This window comes from Acinonyx jubatus, chromosome B1, assembly GCF_027475565.1.
Source record: "Acinonyx jubatus isolate Ajub_Pintada_27869175 chromosome B1, VMU_Ajub_asm_v1.0, whole genome shotgun sequence".
NCBI lineage: Eukaryota > Metazoa > Chordata > Mammalia > Carnivora > Felidae > Acinonyx > Acinonyx jubatus.
In genome coordinates this window covers 146062044-146084693 of record NC_069382.1, presented here as the reverse complement: position 1 = coordinate 146084693, position 22650 = coordinate 146062044, and the positions used below count along the sequence as shown (strand labels likewise).

The following is a 22650-nucleotide window of genomic DNA, read 5'->3' as shown; positions in this document are numbered from 1 at the left end:
ACTCCTCTCTAGGAAGAAATGGAAGACAAGAGAGCTGCTTTCCTGGGAACCAGTGCAAGGCGCATACAGTCTGACTCACAAAAATACAAAGTGGGTAATCCCACTCTTGGGATTAACATCATAATGCTAAGGTCTTGAGTTGAAGACGTTCCCTCCTCTTACTCCAAGTGGGGGAGAGAAGCCAGTGGAAACACAGGTTGGCTCTTTACTCCTTCAGGCCTGGGAAAGGTGAGCAGCTGCTTCCACTGTCCATACTTCTGTCTGTGGTTTCCATTTCCTGAAAAAAGAAACAAAAGCTCTCTTAAGGAAATGAGCCTTTGGCCTGAGACCTTACAGCTGTCTCAGCAAAACATAGAAATGATATTTTCTGTTTACATGTAATTTGCATTTCAATATCTCAACTTTTGCCCATCATTTCTCCTTCTCCAATCTCTACAGTGCTGGAGACACCCGCCCTGTATCAGAACCTTGTTCACCCTCAGCCTGAGAAACTGTGTGGTTGGGCAAGAGTCCCTGTTGAATACATCACTTGGTATAAGGTTTTTTAAAAAATGAATATTTAGTAATGCCTATTTTAGATTGAGAAGTAGTTCTTTGGATATACGTCAACAACTTTGTCAAAAATCCTATATAACCAATTTTTAAAAATATCGTTAGAAATTATAATTTCATAGCTGAATAAGTTTTTAGAAAAGTTTTCTGCTCCCTCTTAACCACTTACCTTGTAGATTTTTATTCAACTTGCTCTTGCAAATAATTGCTATCATTTACTGCTTTTGAAGAAGTTGTATTGTTAATACTTTTAGAAGTCTTGACTTTCATAACTAGATGAGGTAAACATATGAAAGAACAACTAGTCTAAGATGTTTGCTTTATGACTTTGAAATGCAAAACAAATCATTGCTTTTATTTTACCTTCATGAAATAAAAAATATATATATGTATATATATTACAGGGTATAATAATGACATTTTCATTTCACTTTTGATAAAATTAAAGTGATCTTATATGTTGTAGTTATTGAACTTTCCAAAGTTCAGATTAGCTTGAGATCTGGGAGACCCTTTTGGGTTTGTATATATCTAAAGAAATAAAGAGCTTAATGTCATGTTATCTGGATATACAGTATTTTAATTGACATGGAAAGTTGAATATACACCCTATAAATATCTGAATGTACTCAGAAAATAAAGACATTCCATCAAGAAGTAAATATGGAATGGTGATTCAAATTTCGGTAAATATAGGTGGCTCGTGTATTTGCTATTCTTGGTATCGTTTTTAACTTTTCCTGAAGAGCTGTAATTCTCTGGGACAGCCAGACTACACCAAAAATCTGTGAAGGGGAGAAGTATAGAAAGTGTAGATTGGTGAATTACAACTCAAACCCTCACCTTATGCACATCGTCTGTGTGTCCTTTGTCCAGGATGTAATTACCTCTGTTTTGTTGTATCATGACTTTAGTTTTAAATCCCCTTCACTATCTGGTCTGCACCATTTTCAGCCAATCATGTTAGAGATCTAGGGCTGAAAGTCAGAACTGAAGATACTTTCTAACCTAGTCTCTGCCCCTTTCTATCAGGAGAGCCTGGAAGCATTTTTAATTTTTCCAGTGCCAATTTTATAATTTATGAAGCACTAACTTTGGTTAGGATGAGGTAGGGTTGTGTAGCAAAGCAGAATTGACTAGATTCAAATACCAGTTCTATTGGACATTAGGGAAGCTACATACTATCTTTGTATTTCAGTCATGTCTTATGTAAAAAGGGGATAATACTGAGCTAAATTCATAAAGACGATGTGCAAATTTCAAAAAGCATTCGTGAAACACTTAGTACCATGCTCCAGTGGTAGTCAGCACTAATGCAAGTATGAACTTATTATTTCTCCTGTGTTCACTTCCTAATTCAATAGCAGGATAGGCTGGAAAAATGAATATGGCCTCTGAGCAGTGCCTAGACAGAAATGAGCTATTTTACTGAATTTTTAATAAACCAGATGCAGTTATGCTCAGTTTTGTCCACAACAGAAATAACTTTATTCCCATGGAACTGCCAACCATAGCTGGCTTCCCCCTCAGTGATGCTACATCTCCTTTGCTTTACAGGACAGTTCCTAGAAATTATGTTTTATGTTTTCCATTGTGTTGTCTCAGAAAGCTCAGTCGGGACACCCAGTATTGCTACTATGTACCTATATTTGCAACTAAAGTGTCAGTGTGTGTTTGAATTCTTCCCTTTCTCTGGTTTTCTTACTGTTTTCTTTTTTAAAAAAATTTTTTTTAACATTTAGTTATTTTTGAGACAGAGAGAGACAGAGCATGACCGTGGGGAGGGCCAGAGAGAGAGGGAGACACAGAATCCGAAGCAGGCTCCAGGCTCTGAGCTGTCAGCACAGAAACTGATGTGGGACTCCAACTCACGGAGCACAAGATCATGACCTGAGCCAAAGTCGGACACTCAACCGACTGAGCCACCCAGGCGCCCCTTTACTGTCTTCTTTTATCAGCCCAACCCCCCAAACTCACACACCACAGGCATCCACAGGAACCATTGCTCCCTACGCTGTTCACATTTGCTCTTACCAAATTTGTTCCCAGGAATTTTGAAACCCCCATAGTACTTGGGACATAGAAACTCTTACTAAAGACACTGCTATAACAATTGTAACTTCTGTTTTATAGATAATTCATTTGCTCTCCGAAGAAAAATCTACCATGGATTGCTGAGTTAAAATATGGTCTTGATGTATCAGGTCTGTTAAAACCTTTCACAGATCTCTGACAAGGTGATGTAAGTGGAGCATGCTTATCAATGCAAGTTATTTGACCCTCAGAACTATACAGGCACAGATGTCATTCTTTTTGGACATTGTCTTAAATGAGGAATGTTTGTGGTCTGAAAGTGGAACAGAGCATATGGCATCATAATTATTAGTAAGAATTCATACTCGTTAGAACTTGGGCTTAATATAAAACCGTTTCTTTTCTTTTCCCAGTTTCATTCCCATTGCATACTAATGGAGTCTGGTTTCATGGACGCATTTTTGGGAGTGTTGTTTGCTGTAAAAGAACCACCACAATCCACCACCAAACTCCACAGTGCCGAAGCCACGGCTGCTTCACATCGCGCTTCTAAAGTTTTGCATGGTCCCTGTTTTTCAGTTTTTTGGCCAAGAATGCATAAAATCTTTTACTTGGTGCCATTTTGTAGTAGCCTCCAGTCACCAGCAGTTGTTTGGAATCAGAAGGAGAAAATGAAAACACAAACCAGGGTTTTTAACTGTGGCAAAAGAATGTTCAAAGAACCGTCTCTATGATAAAACAGAATTTATTGCAACAAGTATTGCAGAGCTAATGAAATCAGGGAAACCCCACAATGAAAGATGTTTCTCTCTGGTAAGATTGTGAGTTGATAACGTTAATAACACCTCATTAGAATTTGTTACCATAAGCCTTCACCATGTGGGTCTGCAATCAAATGTGCATGATCTACATAGACCTGCAAAGTATTAAAGCTGCAGTAATATTATCCCAAGTTAGTAGTGGCCACTGATGCCTGAGAAATGCAAATACAAATGCTCTCTGATGAATACCGTTCTAAATATGGGTCTTTCAGGATTCCAATATATAAAGTTCACACAATTATTACCTCCCAATAAAATTCCACAGTACAGGAGGAAATAATCCACTACGAAAAAGAGATTGTGGAAACAAAGTTAATGGGATATAGGTTTTTCAACATATTAAGGGTTGGTTTTATCACAGAGAGTTTAAATTAACTATGATAAAATATTTTAAGAAATAAAATAGCAATACAAATTAAACTATCAAAATGATTATGCAGCTATAAGAAAACACTAAACAAAATTTAAAAAATTAAAATTACAGAAATAAAAAAATCAATAGATGGGCAAGCAACAAAAGAGTAAAACTGAACAACACTAAAAAACTGAACAGTTCTAAAAAAGAACCAAAGCAAGAGACAATGCGAAAGGAAAGAGGAAGAGAACACACATGTAGAAAATAAGATAAAGTGGGAAATTCTAACATGTGTAATAAAAGTTTGAGAATGAGAAAACAGAAAGAATAGGGGAGATCAGTTCTTTAAAGAAATTATGGATGAGAATTTCTAGAAATGATGAAATCCGTAACTTCCCAGGTTCAAGATACACAATATATTGCAGACATGATACATTTTTTTAAAAATTCCAGTTATAAAGCTGCAAATATCAAAATAAAGAAAATATCTTAATTTTCTTAATGTTTATTTGTTTTTGAGGGAGGCAGAGTGCCAGTGAGGGAGGGCAGAGTGAGGGAGACACAGAATCGGAAGCAAGCTCCAGGCTCCAAGCTGTCAGCACGGAGCCCAATGGAACCCGAGATCATGACCTGAGAGGAAGTGGAATGCTTAAGTGACTGAGCCAGGCAGGCGCCCTGAAGAAAATATCTCAAAAGCAAGAAAAGAGATGATGTGTAAAGAAATAACAATTGGAATGCCAGTCAAATTCAAGAGCAACAATAAAAACTCGAGGCTGTAGAATAATATACTGAAGCACTATGAGAAAATATCTGTGCAATTTGAATTGTGCGTGACAAAATAATTCTTTAGGAGCAAAGCCAAAGTAAAGACATTTTATGTCTTTAATTAAAAGCTAAGACTTTACCATCAGTGGAACTTCACTACAAGAAAAGAATAAAAGAAAAAAATATATATATATATGAAAAAGAATTAAAGAATAAAATTTGAGAAGAAAGAAAGCAATCCTGGTAGAAAGTTCTGAGGTTCAAGAAGGAATGTTGAGAAAGCATGACAGTAAATATAAACAAATTCTAATTGTATAAAAGTAAAAAAAATGTGAATCATAGGATTAACAATATATGGGGCAACTTAAATACAAAATTAGCATATTACTTGAAGAGATGAGTAGACTGTTATATAGGATTCTAAGTTCCTTCTATTAATCAGAGGTCAAGTTTTTGATTATTTTTTATATCTTGTTAATTAAACATGAAAAATTTTGTGAGAAGTTACTAAAATAATAATAATGATAATAAAGCTTCTAAGCCAGTAGAAGTGGAAGCAAGAATAGGGAAAAATCAACCCAAAAGGAGCAAGAAATGAGGAAAAAAGAGAAAGGAGGCAAGGAAGGAGGAGGAGAAAGAGGATAAATATAAAGTATAAAATAAAATAGCAGAAATAAATCCAAATGTATCTGCAACTGTAGTAAAAAAAAGGATTAAATTCATCATCAAAGTACAGATGATACTTGTTATGTTGAGAACTGGGAGTTATATATAAGTAATGAATCACTAGATTCTATTCCTGGAAACAATATTACACTATATGTTAGCAATCTAGAATTTGAATAAAAATTTGAAGAAGAAAAAATAATAAATAATAAAATAGTGAAAAAACCAGATTACTAGATCAGGAAAAAAAATTCAGTAAATGTCTTTTCCAAGAAAATACCTAAAGCATAAAGAAAGAGTAAGACTAAAAGTAAAAGGAAGCTAAAGATATACTTGCAAAATGTTAATCAGAAAAAAATTTTTAGGCACCTTAAGATCAGGTAAAACAGACTTTAAGACCCCTACCATTTCTAAGGAAAAGCAAGTCATTGAATAGTGATATAAATTTTATTTTAAATTGCAAGTTACTGGACACAGACCTTACTCCCTCTATAAAAATTAACTCAAAATGGATCACAGATCTAAATGTAAAATGCAAAATGCTAAAACTGCTAGAATATAGCATGGGAGTAAATCTAGATGACCTTAGGCATGGTGACAACTTTTTAGGTATGATACGAAAGGCATAATCCATGAAAGAAAGAATTGATAAACTAAAATTAAAAATAGAACTACCCTACAACCCAGCAATAGCACTAGCAGGAATTTATCCACAGGATTCAGGAGTGCTGATTCATGGGGACACATGTACCCCAATGTTTATAGCAGCGCTTTCAACAACAGCCAAATTATGGAAAGAGCCTAAATGTCCATCAACTGATGAATGGATAAAGAAAAATGTGGTTTATATATACAATGGAATACTACTTGGCAATGAGAAAGAATGAAATCATGTCATTTGCAGCAACGTAGATGGAACTGTAAGGTATTATGCTAAGTGAAATAAGTCAGTCAGAGAAGGACAGATACCATATGTTTTCACTCATATATGGAACTTGAGAAACTTAACAGAAGACCATGGGGGAGGGGAAGGGGGAAAATAGTTACAAATAGAGAGGGAGGGAGGCAAACCATGAGACTCTTAAACACAGAGAATAAACTGAGGGTTGATGGGAGATAGGGGGGAGAGGGGAAAATGAGTGATGGGAATTGAGGAGGGTGCTTGTTAGGATGAGCCCTGGATATTGTATGTAAGCAATGAATCATGGGAATCTACTCCCAAAACCAAGAGCACACTGTATACACTGTATGTTAGCCAGTTTGACATTAAATTATATTTAAAAAAATTTTTTAAATTTTGGTCTTTGAAATACTGTCGAAAGAATGAAAAGACAAACCACACACTGGAAGAAAATATTTACAAAAGACACATCTAATAAAGGACTATTCTCCAAAACATACCAAAAAACTCTTAAAACTCCAAAATAAGTAAACAAACAACACACACGCACAAAAATGGGCCAAAGGCCTTAGCATACACCTCACCAAAGAAATTATACAAGTAGCAAATAAGTATATGAAAAGATGCTCCACATCCTATGTCATCAGGGAAATACAACTTAAAACACCAGTGAGATGCCACTAAAAATGATTAGAATGACCAAAATCTGGAACATTAAGACGTCAAATCCTGGCAACAGGAACTCTCGTTCATTGCTGGTGAGAATGTAAAACAGCACAGCCACTGTAGAAGACAATTTGGCAGTTACTTAGAAACCTAAACATACTCTTATTATATGGCCCACTAATCCACACTCCATGGCATTTTCCCCCAAAAAAGTTGAATATTTATGCCTTCACAAAAACATGCACAGGGGTGTTTATAGCAGCTTTATTCATAATAACCCAAAGTTGGAAACAACTAAGATATCCTTTGGTAGGTGAGTGGATAATTAAACTCTAAACAATAGAATATTATTCATCTGTCAAAAGAAATGGGCTACCAAGCCACAGAAAGACATGGAGGAAAATTAAATGCTTATTACCTAGTGAAGCGAGGTAATCAGGAAAGGCTGCGTACCATATGATTCTAATAATCTGACATTCTGAAAATGGTAAAATTATTGAGACAGTAAAAAGATTGGTGGTTGGCAGAGGTTAGTGGGGAAGAAGGGATGAATAGGCAAAACAGGATATTTAGGGTAGCAAAACTACTCTGTGTGATAATGGATACATTAATATGTGTTTACATATAACTATATACATAAATTATGTATGTTTTATATATTTTATATATAAATATTATACCAAGTTTGTATATAAAATACAGTCCATTTTTTCTTATCTTAAAAAAGTAAATCTGGCTGTGATTATATTCGTTAAAAATTTTCAGGAATTCTCCCATACATTTTGTTGAAGTTATAAACCCTTTTATTTTCATAAATGGGGTCTTTTTTAAAGTCCTTGGTTGAGATAAAAAATTTAATATTTTTCCACTTTCTTCAGCACACTATCTATGGGTTTTTTTTTCCATTTTGAAAAATAGAAATACAGGACATACTAATGGAGAGGATTCATAAGGTTAGACTGTTCAAGGAGTCACATGTAATTCTATACTTGCTCAAAAGATAAAACATTTTACCTCCCTAAAGAATTGGAAGCAATGCAAGATAAGTTTCCAATTCCCTCTTTGGATGCCGTAGTCTTGGCATATATAAAATGGAATTCTCTCTCTCTCTCACTCTCTCTCTCTCTCTCTTCCTCTCTCCTTCTCTTCCTAGCTTACTAATTTTTAAAAACTATCTTAACCATTTCTTTCTTTGTCTTATTTAACATTTAATATGGAAATTCTGATCTACATCTATTACTGTTTGATTCTAATAATTCTCGCCACATCTTCCTGGTCCGTATCTTTTGACATATAGACCAGTGATAGTTAATTGTTTAGAAAGTTGTAACTTATAAAATTCTAAAGAAAAATGTCCCTCTTGGGGCACCTGGGTGGGTCAGTCCATTAAACCTCCAACTTCAGCTCTGGTCATCACCTCTCTGCTTGTGAGTTCAAGCCCTGAGTGGGGCTCTGTGCTGACAGCTCAGAGCCTGGAGTCTGCTTCAAATTCTGTGTCTCCCTCCCTCTCTGCCCCTCACCCACTTGCACTCTGTCTCTCCCTGTCTTAAAAATAAATAAACATTAAAAAATATTTTTAAAAAAGAAAAATGCACCTCTTTCTTTCTAGAGATAAAAACAGTGCTGACAGGCAATGTGTACTCTGTCTCTCACAGCTGAAAGAAATATCTTATCAGAATTTCTGAGATATTTAATGTCTGAACAAGACAATGTAACACTTAATATGTAGTCCCATGTCTCTCTTTGATTTATTCAGTTGTAAGCTCCCCAAAGACAAGAGCCATGTGCTCAGCATTTGTTTGTTTCTAACATGAATAGTGTAGTGATAGAAACATAGATCCATGTGTTCATGAATTGGTTGATGGAAACCAGTGAAAACCAAGCATAGGAAAGTGTGGTTTAAAGAAATAGTCCCATTTAATGGTTCCTTAAAGTTCTGTTTATATATATGGTTTTAATTTTTCTGAATATTGCCATTCTGAATAAAATATGTATGAATTTAAATCATATATGTTTTTATTCATATTCTCCTTCCATAGGAACAGCTCCACTTTTTCCCTTTATTTCTTTGGGCTCTGCATAAGCAATAAACATCCTAAAATATTACCTAGGTTGGTACACACACATATTATTATAACATTGCATAATATAATAATATGGAATTATACTTTTATATTTAATACAATTATTAATATTATTTCATAGTATAATATATAATATTATATGGTTACTGAATTTATAAAACAGTTCACACTTTATAAAATTATTTAATCAACTAGAATAGGTCTGTTTATAATTATGTATCAGGAGGTTATTAGTTTGCTAAATTAATAGCGTAAGGAAAGTGACTACATCTTTCACTGCAACATAAAAGCAACCACCTACAGTCTTAGTCTTGAGTATGTATTCTTTTTCATTTTACTTTAAAAGTGTCATGTGAGTGTGTCTAGAATAGTATCAGAGCAACTGTCTTATTTGTTTCAGGTGAATGTAAGATACTCAAAGTATAAATACCACATTTTAAAAAAATTTATTCACTTATTTTGAGAGAAAGAAAGAGCACAAGCATGAGCAGGGGAGGGGCAGAGAGAGAGGGGCAGAGAGAAGCCCAAGCAGGCTCTGCACTGTCAGCTCAGAGCCCAACATGGGGCTCAAACCCCATGAACTGTGAGGTCATGCCCTGACCTGAAGTCAAGAGTCGGATGCTTAACCGACTGAGCCACTCAGGCACCCCACTACCACATTTTAAAATAAAACCTAGGAACATGCATGCCAAGTTCAATTACTCAACTGCTAATTTCAATAAATTGAGATCTCCTCTCTTCAAATTAGAGCTCTTGATGGTTATTATAATATTAGAATAATTGAGAGTTGAAAAGGACCTGGTTGATGAAATTATAGTATAGTATTTATCAATAAGAAAACGCTTCACATCATTTGAAGATCAAATGGTTTACATCAAATGTAGATTTTAGGTAAGTGCATTTGAACTCTTCCATTTCAATTGAGTGCTAAAGATAGACAGTATTTACTACCTTTATGCCCAAAGTGTTATTTTTATACTAAGTCAAGAATTACAAGTGCAGTGCTAATGTTTTCTGAATCAAAATACGGGAATGTGGTCTGAAAATTACCTGTATATCCATGACAAAAAGAAGGCAAAGTATCTGAAATGAGAGACATTATGTAAATTCAGCTTATGTAGTTACTGTAGTTCATGGCGTGGTTTTCCTTATCAGAGCATGCATGCCATGTTTATAGTTTCAGTACTACATTGAATAGGAATTACGTTTTGTCTACATTTGCATATCGACTATATTTTTTAGAAATCTGAAGTGTGTTCGATTCTCTGCTGTCTTTCTCCAAAAACAAAATGAAACAAAAATTCCCTGGATGCCAATGTATTTTTATTTTTCTTAATGTTTTATTTATTTTTGAGAAAGAGAGAAGGTGAGCAGGGAGGGGCAGAGAGAGAGGGGGACACAGAATATGAAGCAGTCTCCAGGTTCCAGTCTATCAGCACAAAGCCTGATGTGCGGCTCGAACTCAAACTGTGAGATCACGACCTGAGCCAAAGTTGGACGCCTAACCGACTGAGCTACCCAGGCGCCCCTGGATGCTAACATATTTTAAGCCAAAAATAATATCTTGATTCATTCAAAATACAATTTTAAATCTTCATTGAATAAAGAGAGCACAGAACATAGAGGATATTGGCAGAAATTTGAAATGACCACTTGTTCATTTCAATGACATATATTGGAAAACCGGTGTTGGTCATTTGTATTATAGAACAAATCTCATTACTTCTTAAATGTATGATTTGGGGAAAATAATTTAAATTCTTTGTGATTTTCTCTATCTTTAAAATAGTCATAATTGGGGCGCCTGGGTGGCTCAGTCGGTTAGGCATCCGACTTCAGCTCAGGTCACGATCTCTCGGCCGTGAGTTGGAGCCCCGCGTCGGGCTCTGGGCTGATGGCTCAGAACCTGGAGCCTGCTTCCGATTCTGTGCCTCCCTCTCTCTCTGCCCCTCCCCCGTTCATGCTCTGTCTCTCTCTGTCTCAAAAAGAAATAACCCTTAAAAAAAATAAATAAAATAGTCATAATTATTAAGACTATAATGTGAAGAAACGTGAGAGGCACTTCAAGATCTAAGGTAACTCAAAATAGAAAATAAATATGGATTAAAAGAAGTTTGAAAACTCAGCTTGTGGCATCTAAAACATATTATTATTAAATCGCTACTATGTGTATATATCACAGTAAAATACAGTTAAAAATAAAATCCAAGAATAGCTATTATTTATTCCTACTTGAGGTTTTTTGAAGCAACGCAGTTTTTCTTATTGTTTCACAATGCATGAAATTTGAGAACTTCTGTTATTTTCCTCATCAGAGAAGATTTTCAGTGATCTTGGTAAGTTTAACTACATCTGAAATAGCTGGTAGTCATGAAGTGCGATTAACACACAATGGCAGGGATTTGAAAACATGAAAGAGGGAGAATACAGAATAAGTCAGAGAGGAATGTGGGGATAAGAGTTAATAAAAAAGGATCAGAAACCACATTGGCCTTTCTTTATGCCTTTACAGAATATTTATTATGTGTGTACTGATAGTTTACTGACTATGAAAATTGGGAAAAATTAGAATACCTATTTTAAAGAATAGAATGAAGATCAATGTGTAAGTGATGAATCATTAAATTCTATTCCTGAAACTAATATTACACTATATGTTATCTAACTATAATTTGAATAAAAACTTGAAACAAAAAAATTAAATTAAATAACAATAAAAAATAAAGAATTGAATGCAGATCAGTTAAAGTATAGCCATGTAAATTGTATAGCACAGTGCTTGGTATGTAGTAAGCTGTCAGTAAATATCAACTACTGCTATTGTAGCTGTTTCTTATGTTCTTACAATTATTTCTCTGTATTTCCTTCCTTTTTTAATGTTAATTTTCTTATTTATTTATTTATTTATTTATTTTTAATTTACATTCAAGTTAGTTAGCATATAGTGCAATAATGATTTTAGGAGTGGAATTCAGTGATTCATCTCCTACATATAACACCCAGTGTTCATCCCAACAAGTGTCTTCCTGTGGGCCCTTGTCCCATCTCCCCACCTACAACCCCTCCAGCAACCCTTAGCTTGTTCTTTACATTTGAGTCTCTTATGTTTGTCCCCCTCCCTGTTTTCATATTATTTTTGCTTCCCTTCCCTTATGTTCATCTGTTTTGTACCTTAAATTCCACATATGTGTGAAGTCATATATTTGTCTTTGACTGACTAATTTTGCTTAACAAAATAACCTCTAGTTCCATCCACCTTGTTGCAAATGGCAAGATTTCATTCTTTTTGATTTCCAAGTAATACTCCATTGTGTGTGTGTGTGAGTGTGTATATGTGTGTGTGTGTATATGTGTGTGTGTGTGTGTGTGTGTGTGTGTGTGTGTGTATATATATATATATATATATATATATACCACATCTTCTTTATCCATTCATCAGTTGATAGACATTTGGACTCTTTCCATATTTTGGCTATTGTCAATAGTGCTTCTATAAACATTGGGGTGAATGTGGCCCCTTTGAAAAAGTACACCCATATCCCTTGGATAAATACCTAGTGGTGCAATTGCTGAGTCTTAGGGTAGTTCTATTTTTAATTTTTTGAGGAACCTTCATACTGTTTTCCAGAGTGGCTGAACCAGTTTGTATTCCCACCAGAAGTGCAGAAGGGTTCCTCTTTCTCTGCATCCTCACCAACATCTGTTGTTGCCTAAGTTGTTAACTTTAGCCATTCTGACTGGTGTGAGGTCATATCTCATTGTGTATTTTTTTTTCTTAGTGCTAATCTGGCTTAAATTTCTTTGAACGCATATAAACTATAACAGGAGACTACTACTGATTGATATACTACCCAAAATTTAATCTATAGTAAACCATTCTAGAGTAATACATTTCAGTGAACTCTCTGCACAAAAATGTCATTAAGCTTATATTACACTGGTATCATTCTAAGCATGTAACAAAGAGAAATTAAAGCCTTTTTAAAGTGAATATTTTGGTTCTAATCCATCCATCTTGAAGACTGTCCTAAATATCTTCTTTGCAAGTCCAATGACCCAGAACTTGAAAAAAAAAAAAAAAGCAATGAGGCATCACCCAGGTCAGTCAGTTAGCACCCAACTCTTGATTGCAGCTCAAGTCATGATTGTACAGTTCATGAGTTCAAGCCCCCCATCAGGCTCTGTGCTGACAGTATGGAGCCTTCTTGGGATTCTCTGTCTCCTTCTCTCTCTGCCCCTCCCTGTTTGCTGTCTATTTATGTCTCTCAAAATAAATAAATAAACTTAAAAAAATAAAGCAGGTATGTTTATAGATTTTAAACTTCATTTTATTATTTTGTCTTTAAGAATAGTAAGAACATTAATTAATTAAATCATAGAGACTATTGATTTTTTATATGTAGACTCCAAAATTCTTTGAATATTCTATTACAAAACACTACTATTAGTAAGTAAAGAAACATTTCATGCAGAATTTTTTTCACTAAATGTTTGAAGGGATTTTTTTTCTAATTTAAGGGTTAGGTAAAGGAGTTGGAGAAAGAACAGTATTTCTTAAATCTCTGAACGAAACGACAGTGTAGACCCTTTCATTTTCTTATCATATTCTTTTTCAAATCTCTCATACTGGGCTACAGTGAAGTGATTTTTCCAATCTCCCAAAATACCTGAAAAGAAAGATAAAATGACAAATTTGAGACATCTATAAAATTTCCTTCTTAGATCAGTTTTAATTTGAATTTAATTTGAATATATATATATATATATAATTTAAACTCAGTTAACATATAGTGTAATAGTTATTTCAGGAGTTAAATTCAGTGATTCATCACTTTCATATAACACCCAGTGCTAGTCCCAACAAGTGCTCTCCTCAATGTCCATCACCCATTTAGCCAATAACCCCACCCACTTCCCTTCCAGAAACCCTCAGTTTGTTCTCTGCATTTAAGAGTCTCTGATGGTTTTCCTCTCTCTATTTTTATCTTATTTTTCCTTCCTTCCCCTATGTTCATATGTTTTGTTTCTTAAATTCCAAATATGAGTGAAATCATGTGATGTTTGTCTGTCTCTGATTTATTTCACTTATTTCACTTATTGCACTCTTTTGTATCCTTTGGATAAATACCTGGTAGTGAAGTTGCTGGGTCATAAGCTAGCTTTATTTTTATTTTTGAGGACCCTCCATACTGTTTTCCAGAGTGGCTGCACAGTTTGCATTCCCACCAACAGCATAAGAGTGTTCCCTTTCTTCACATCCTTGTCAACATCTGCTGTTTCCTGAGTTGTTCATTTTAGCCATTCTGACAGGGCTGGTTTTGATTTGTATTTCCCTGATGGTGAGTGATGTTGAGCATCTTTTAATGTGTCTGTTAGCCATCTGGATGTCTTCTTTAGGAAAGTATCTATTCATGTCTTCTGCCTATTTCTTCACTGGATTATTTCTTTTATGGGTGTTGAGTTTAAGAAGTTATTTATAGATTTTGGATACTAATCCTTAATCAGATATGTCATTTGAAAATATATTTTCACATTATGTGGGTTGCCTTTTAGTTTTGTTGATTGTTTCTTTCACTGTGCAGAAGCTTTTTATCTTGCTGAAGTCCTAATAGGTCATTTTTGCTTTTGTTTCCCTTGCCTATGGCGACATGTCAAGAAGAAGTGGCTCTGGCTGAGGTCAAAGATGTTTCTGCCTATTTTCTCCTCTAAGAATTTGATGTTTCCTGTCTCACATATAGGTCTTTCATCCATTTTGAATTAAGTTTTGTGTATGGTGTAAGAAAGTGGTCCAGTTTCATTCTTCTGCATGTCACTGTACAGTTTTCCCAACACCATTTGCTAAAGAGACTGTCTTTCTTCCATTGGATATTCTTTCCTGCTTTGTTGAAGATTAGTTGGCCATATATTTGTGGGTCCATCTTTGGGTTCTCTGTTCTGTTACACTGACCTATGTTTTTGCACCAATACCATATTGTCTTGATAATTACAGCTTTGTAACACAGCTTAAAGTTCAGAATTGTGATGCCTCCAGCATTTGGGGTCTTTTGTGGTTCCATAGAAATTTGAGAATTGTTTGTTCTAGCTCTGTGAGGAATGTTGGTGTTATTTTCAAAAGGATTGCATTGAATGTGCAGATTGCTTTAGGTAGTATCGACATTTTAACAATATTTGTTCTTCTGAGCCAGGAGTATAGAATGTTTTTCCATTTCTTTGTGTCTTCTTCAATTTCTTTCACAATCTTTCTATAGTTTTCAGTGTAAAAAGCTTTTACCTCTTTGGTTAGGTTTATTCCTAGGTATTTCATGTGGTTTTTTTGATGCAATTGTAAATGTAATCAACTCCTTGATTTCTCTTTCTGCTGCTTCATTACTGGTGTATAGAAATGCAACAGATTTCTGTATGTGGATTTTGTACCCTGAGACTTTGCTGAATTCATATGCCAGGTTCCAGCAGTTTTTTGGTGTTTTTCAAGGTTCTCCACATAGAATATCATGTCGTCCGCAAAGAGTGAAAGTTTGACTTCTTCCTTGCCAATGTGGATGCCTTTTTTATATGTCTTTTTGTTGCCTGATTTCTGAGGCTAGGACTTCCAATACTATGTTGAACAACAGTGGTCAGAGTGGACACCCCTGTCATGTTCCTAACCTTAGGGTGAAAGCTCTCAGTTTTTCCCCATAGAAGATAATATTAGCTCTGGGTCTTTTGTATATGGCCTTTATGATGTTGAGGTATGTTCCTTCTATCTCTATTTGGTTGAGGGTTTTTATCAAGAAAGGATGCTGTATTTTGTCAAATGATTTTTCTGCATCTATTGAGAGAATCATATGATTCTTACCCTTTCTTTTGTTAATTTGGTGTATCAAGTTGATTTATTTGCAAATATTGAACCAGCCCTGCAGCCCAGGAATAAATACCACTTGGTCATAGTGAATAATTCTCTTAATGGACTGCTGAATTTGATTTGCTACTATCTTGTTGAGAATTTTTACATCCATTTCATTAGGGATATTGGCTTCTAATTCTCCTTTTCAGTGGGGTCTTTGTCTGGTTTTGTAATCAAGACAATTGGTTTCACAGAATGAGTTTGGAAGTTTTCCTTCTATATCTATTTTTTGGAATTGTTTGAGAAAAATATATACTATTTCTTCTTAAATGTCTGGTGGAATTTTCCTAGGAAGCCATTGGCCCAGGATTCTCGTTTGTTGGGAGATTTTTGATTACTGATTCAATTTCTCTGCTGGTTATGGGTGTGTTCAAATTTTCTATTTCTTCTTATTTCAATTTTGGTAGTTTCTATATTTCTAGGAATTTGTCCATATCTTCCAAATTGCCCAGTTTGTTGGCATATAATTTTTCATATTATTAGTCTCACAGTTGTATTCTGTGGTGTTGGTTGCAATCTCTCCCCTTTAATTCATGATATATCTATTTGGGTCCTTTCTCTTTTCTTCTGGATAAGTCTAGCCAGGATGTTATCAATTTTGTTAATTCTACCACACTTGTATTTTTAAATCTTTAACTTTAGAACTCCATAACTCCATCCCTCACTCCCAAACTCCCAGGCCTCCTTAGTTTTCCAAAATACCCATGGATTTTTCCAGTACCTTATATAAAGAAATAATCTCTCAAATAGCTTCAAGAACGTCACTGGAAGAAAATTCAATGTCTCACAATCTTTATTCTTTGCCCTCAAGAGCTTTGTTAGCAAAAAATGATGTCTAACATCATTTAAGCTGGCTACTGACCACAGAAAAAATTGTAAGGCATGTGAAAAATATCTAGAGAGTTCACACAAATGAAAGGCATTCTTCTGACATAGCAATGGATGCCAAGACTCATGTTTATCAATGTATAGGCTCTTGAGTAACCATTTCTCATTAGAAGGTCTGTCTTACACGATAGGCTTACAGGAATTACAGAGTTTATTTGCCACATATTTCCCCTAAGTTTTTGTTGCTGTTGTTGTTCCTAATTTTTTTCTTGTCAGCATACTCAATCTCTTTCCATCTCCTACAGTATTTGCTCTTAGCTCTCCACCTATCTATAATGTAATTAGCAAACTAGTATATGATTTCTCACCCTTTCTCATGAAGGGAGATATGGAATGATCCATACGAACTCCTGCTACAGTGGTATAATTTGTAAATGGATTCTGCTTCATCACATCAAAAGAGCTGTAATAGAGGATTTTATCCACGGTTTCTTCTGGCAGATCTTTGTCTAGAAACTTTAACAATTTCTGAATTTCACGCTTTGGATCCTAAAAAATTATAAAATAAAAGAATTATTTCAGGTAGACATAGTCATGCAATAGGCAATGTATTTAATAAGGTTCTACATATCTCAATGCGATTGAGAAAATGATTTTACATTTTTATGTGTATGTTTTACTTTGCTTTCCAAAGTACATGTCTTATTCTTGGTTATGCCAGGCAATCACCTGCTACAAGGAAGATTAAATTCTGTTTCAAAAAATGCAAAAAAAAATTGGGTTAATATTCAACCTTTCACACTCAAAAATAAAATTAACCAATAGAATAACAAATGGTAATAAAGCAAGTTACTATTATCATAAGGTATAATTTTCAAAATTTTGATCTCCTTTTTTAAAGCGTATCTAACATCAAGAATAGATTACATATCAAAAATTTAGAGAAGAATTAATATCTATCCTTCTCAAACTCTCCCAAAAAAGTAGAAGAGGGAGTAACACTTCCAAACCAATTTCACAAGGTTAGCATCACCCAAATGCCAAAAACAGATAAGAACAGCACAGGAAAATAACAGACTAACATCTCTGGTGAATATCAATGCAAAAATACTGAACAAAATACTAGCAAACAAAATTCAAACGCACATTGAAAGGTTTGTATACCATGATCAAGTGGATTTATTGCAGTGATGGAAAAGTAGTTTGACATTAGCAAATCAATGTGATACACCACATTAACAAAATGAAACATAAAAATCATATGATCATTTAAAAAGATATGGTAGTAGATGCTATGAAAAAATCAATAGCAAAAGATACTTTTTAAAAGTTTATTTATTTATTTTAAAAGAGAGAGGGAGCAAACATGCAGGGTAGAGAGACAGAGAGGCAGAGACAGAATCCCATGCAGGCTCCATGCTGTTAGCACAGAGCCCAACACAGGGCTCAATCCCATGAACCGTGAAATCATGACCTGAACTGAAATCAAGAGTCAGACGCTTAACCGACTAAGCCATCCAGGTGCCCTGCAAAAGAGACTTTAATAGATAAGACAAGGTGAAGTATTTGACATTATGGACATGAAAGAACTCTCTGGAGAGTTAACATTTAACTTAAGACATGAAGAATGAGGAAAAGTTAATTTGAAAATAGTGGGGAAAAATATTTCAGGCAAGCTCACTTAGTGAGAAAAAGGTGATACCAGAAGAGGTTGGAGAGATAGATAGGGACTAAATAATGCTGAACTCACAATTATCTTAATGATTTTGTATTTCATGTAGGGACAGAAACCACTGAGAGATTTGAAGAAGGGAGTGGGCATGGTCTGAGTTTTCAAGAGGATCATTTTCTCTGAGTGGACAATAGAAGCAAAATGAGGTACCCCAAATAAGTCAAGACAGTTGTCTGATCTAGCGCAGGAGGCAGTAGTGGTAGAAAAATAGGGGATTGAGTAAAATATCAATTTTCAAGGTGTAATTAATAGGATAGTGGATTGGTCATATTTATAGATTAAGAAGAAAGGAAAATGTGATATAAAAAAAGATGAATCTTAGTTTTCGTTAAAAAGTAAAAGAGAAATTGTACCGTAGTTGCCTCTTACCTCTTTCATGTCTTCATAGAATAGGTAAAGAATACGATAATCATTCCTCTTCTCCCACCAGCCCTTCACGTGATCATACCACGCACCAAAAGCCACTAAATTGAAAGACACAATGTTTGGAAAATTAAAACCATTTGCATAAAGAACTGTTACATATTATTCCAAGTCATCATTATCAATACAAAAGCACTTATCAGTTTCAGAAATTGGGATGATAGGGTAATTACTTCTGTTTTCACTAAATTTACAATCTACTTGAAAAGGAGTGGCAGGGAACTTCATAGAAGGAGAGAGGGAGAGAAAATGATAGGGGTGGAGAGGTTAAGAAAGGGCTCTGGAGAAAGAAGAATGTATTTGGATATAAGAGGAAAAATTGGGCTTTGATAATAGTAAGAATGAGTAGACATTATATGCACAGACAATCATCCAAGCAGTAGCAGGAGCAAAAATTTGCAAGACACCATTGAGATGTACTTGCCTTGAGAAGAGAGTTTTTATAGAAGAATGTTTGTATGAGAACTACATGTAGAGCTACTACTATTGGCATAAGTATGTTTCCCTGAAAGACAATACACAGGTAGAGAAACAGAGCCTTAAGGATAAAATCTTTACTCAAGAATTTTCAGTCTATGTAATAAAAATAAAGGACTGGTAGAGAAAAGAGAGCCTAAGAAATATGTGTAAAATCAAAACAATACGATGGCTGCACAGCAAGGGATGAAAACACTTAATCGTCACTAAGCACTAATGAAACAAGACTAATAACTGAAAAATCTGTGTTACATATTCCCTAAAAGTTCTTAAAGGGAAGAGATGACTATGTATTCGGCTTCTTCTATAGTCTTTCTAATTCATTAGTAGAGTGCTGGGCACATATTAGTTTTATAATAACAGATTTATATTTGAACTTTCTATCTTCTTGCAAAAAGACTTTTCACTATGGGGAGCCTGGGTGGCTCAGTCAATTGAGCCTCTGACTTCGGCTCAGGTCATGATTTCACGGCTCGACAGTTCAAGCCCCCAGTTGGGCTCTGTGCTGACAGCTCGGAGCCTGAAGAAGCCTGCTTCAGATTCTGTGTTTCCCTCTTTTCCTGCACCTCCCTTGCTCACGCTCTGTCTCTCTCTCTCTCTGTCTCTCTCTCTCTCTGTCTCTCTCTCTCTCTTAAAAATAAACATTAAAGGGGCGCCTGGGTGGCTCAGTCAGTTGGGCATCTGACTTCAGCTCGGGTCATGATCTCACGGTTTGTGAGTTCGAGCCCCGTGTCGGGCTCTGTGCTGACAGCTTGGAGCCTGGAGCCTGCTTTGGATTCCGTGTCTTCCTCTCTGTTCCTCCCCCACTCACACTCTGTCTCTCTCTCTTTCTCTCAAAAATAATACAGATTTAAAAAAATTAAAAAATGAATAAAAAATAAACATTAAAAAAATTATTTAAAAAAAAAAGACTTTTCACTATAGAACACCTTGAGCAAAGTAAGAGTTGAACCCACCCTTTCCAGTCATGAATTTATCCAGGAACTCTTCCCAGGTGCCAGGCTCTGGATGCAGTTTTGCCATCTGGTAGAAATAATAGTAAGACACAGCCACATCTTTAGCGTTTCGTGCCACGTAGACCATCTGTGGAGAGATATGGCAAATCATCATTTCATTTATATTTTTTAATATTTTGTAAACTTGCTTGTCTTGCGAGAATGCTTATTTTCTCCTATCAATGTCCTGATCTCAGCATTTATATATATATCCTGACATGGAATATTCACAACTATGTATTGTTTAATGCAAAGATTTGGGCCTTCACACCCTGTTTCTCCTTAGCTTTTGAAAAGAACATCTCTTAAAACACAGAAAATCAAATATAATAAGAATTATAGTAAATGTTATATTAACAAAAATGAGCTAATATTGTTCTCAAATTTAAAATATTATTCTATATCACTTACTAAAACATGTAAAAGAAACAGAAATTATAAAACTTATAGAAAGCTAAAGTAAAATTTTTAAAACTGAAAAAATGCCCTATTTTTAATTGAAAATAAATTTTTTATAAGGATACATTTAATCAATAATGATTAAACATTCTTCATTTTGTTCATGACCATGGATACATAACAATTATTGCTGTTTATAGTGATTTGCTGTGAGATTAAAATTTATTTTATGTATAGAGTCCTAAAGTCTACTTGAAAAAAGAAATTTTGAACATATTCTCCAAAAGAAATGACATTATTATGTCTCAGTGTTAATTGGATTTTCAGGGAAGTCCACTGAAATCCATAATCCTACTTTTCCCCCTGAAGTACATCTAATAATCCTGAGGTCCCAGCCACCCACGCAGTAAACATAACTCTAAGGGAAAATGCATTCAGGAAGAAATTTCATTTTCTCTAATTAGAATCAGCTTCCTTCTTCTCTTCCAATTGATGGGAAAAAGAAATGGGAAGTTTTATAATCCCAAGTCACTGATAGTAGTTCTCATATTCTGGGGCAAGGAGAGAGAGAGAGTAAAAAGAGGTTTTTCAAAAGATTGAGTATAGAGTTCTAAGAGTTGAGACTATTGCTGATCCAATTTCTTGAGATAAACATTTCCAATAACTTCCTATTTCAATAGCAGGAGTATATGGTAACAAATCAATCATTTTATTCTATCATCATGTAAGTTCTTTAGTGCGGACTGTTTCCACTTCTCACAGTGTAGATAGAAGGCCATCCTGAAGATATGCCCCAATTCTCTTAATAGCAAGACCATGTGTTTCTGGAAACATCTAAGGATTTTTACCTTTGGAATTAAGATGATAAACTGTATCCTTGCTTTCTTTTCATTTTTTGTTTTAATTAGAGTTTGAATAAAAAAGAAAGTCACACATAAATGCATGTACAGACTTACTTGTATAAGCTCAATAGTATTCATAAGAATTAAATAAAATAACATGCTCTTAGATGGCAGAGAATGTCTTATTTGTGTTTGCATTTATAATGACAATTACAATATTGGTACACACACAGTAGCACTTCCATAAATGTTTACTGATTATATGCTTATTGAAGAATTTTGCTTACAGGTAGCTGAATCAGAACTGCAAGGAGAAATTAAAAATTTATAGTCAGATTTCAACATCCTTCTCTCTGTAACTGATAGAAAAATATGAAAAGATGAGAAATGTGATTCTACATATATTAAAAGAATGTTAAAGGAATATCATGAGCAACTTCATTACAAAAATTTGACAGCTTATTTTTAAAAAATTTTTTTGAAGTTTATTTATTTATTTTGAGAGACATAGAGAGCTAGTTGGAGAGGGGCAGAGAGAGAGGGAGAGAGAGAATCCCAGGAAGACTCTGCACTGTCAATGCAGAGCCCAACACGGGGCTCGAATCCATGAACTGTGAGATCAAGACCTGAGCCAAAACCAAGAAATGGACACTTAACCAACTGAGCCACCCAAGTGCCCCCCAAATTTGACAGTTTAAATGACATGGACCAAATCCTTACAATGCATAAACTACCAAAGATCATGTAAAGAAAAGTATATAATCTGAATAATACTAAATCTATGAAATACATCCAATTTGCAGTTAAAAATCCTTCCAGAAGAAGAAAATTCCAGGCTTAGATCGCTTCACTGGTGAATTGTACAAAATATTAAGAATGAAATGGTACCAATTCCAACCAAACACTTCAGTAAATTGGAAAAGAATAAATACCTTTCAATTCATCTTATTAGTCCCTATAGTACCAAAGGAAGGGGTTATTCCCTAATGATAAAGACATTACAATGAAAAGGAAAGTAGAGTTCAATATCTCCCAAAGATACAAATTATTTTTTAAAAATTAGCAAGTTGTACTCAATAATATGACAACACCAAATTAATACATATCATAAATGAATACAATCAATAATTAAATATAAGATATGCAAGGTTGTTTTAACATTTAAAAAATCAATTGGTGTAATTAATTAATCATAGTAACAGACTAAAATAATGGAAAACTGTATGA

General features: G+C 34.6%; 1 protein-coding gene across 4 annotated transcripts in view; it reads right to left on the bottom strand.

The window, feature by feature from the left end:
* Positions 1-13150: 13150 nt before the first annotated feature.
* Positions 13151-22650, bottom strand: part of LOC106977024 (sulfotransferase 1 family member D1-like) — a 44991-nt gene continuing 35491 nt past the window's right edge. For all 4 annotated transcript variants that reach the window (XM_053217275.1, XM_053217273.1, XM_053217272.1 and 1 more), the window contains exons 5-8: positions 20144-20270; positions 18657-18751; positions 16924-17104; positions 13151-13511 (exon numbers count right to left, since the gene is read on the bottom strand). In XM_053217275.1, the coding sequence (XP_053073250.1) occupies positions 13399-13511; positions 16924-17104; positions 18657-18751; positions 20144-20270 (516 nt within the window). In that variant the 3' untranslated portion in view covers positions 13151-13398. The remainder of the gene's footprint in view (positions 13512-16923; positions 17105-18656; positions 18752-20143; positions 20271-22650) is intronic.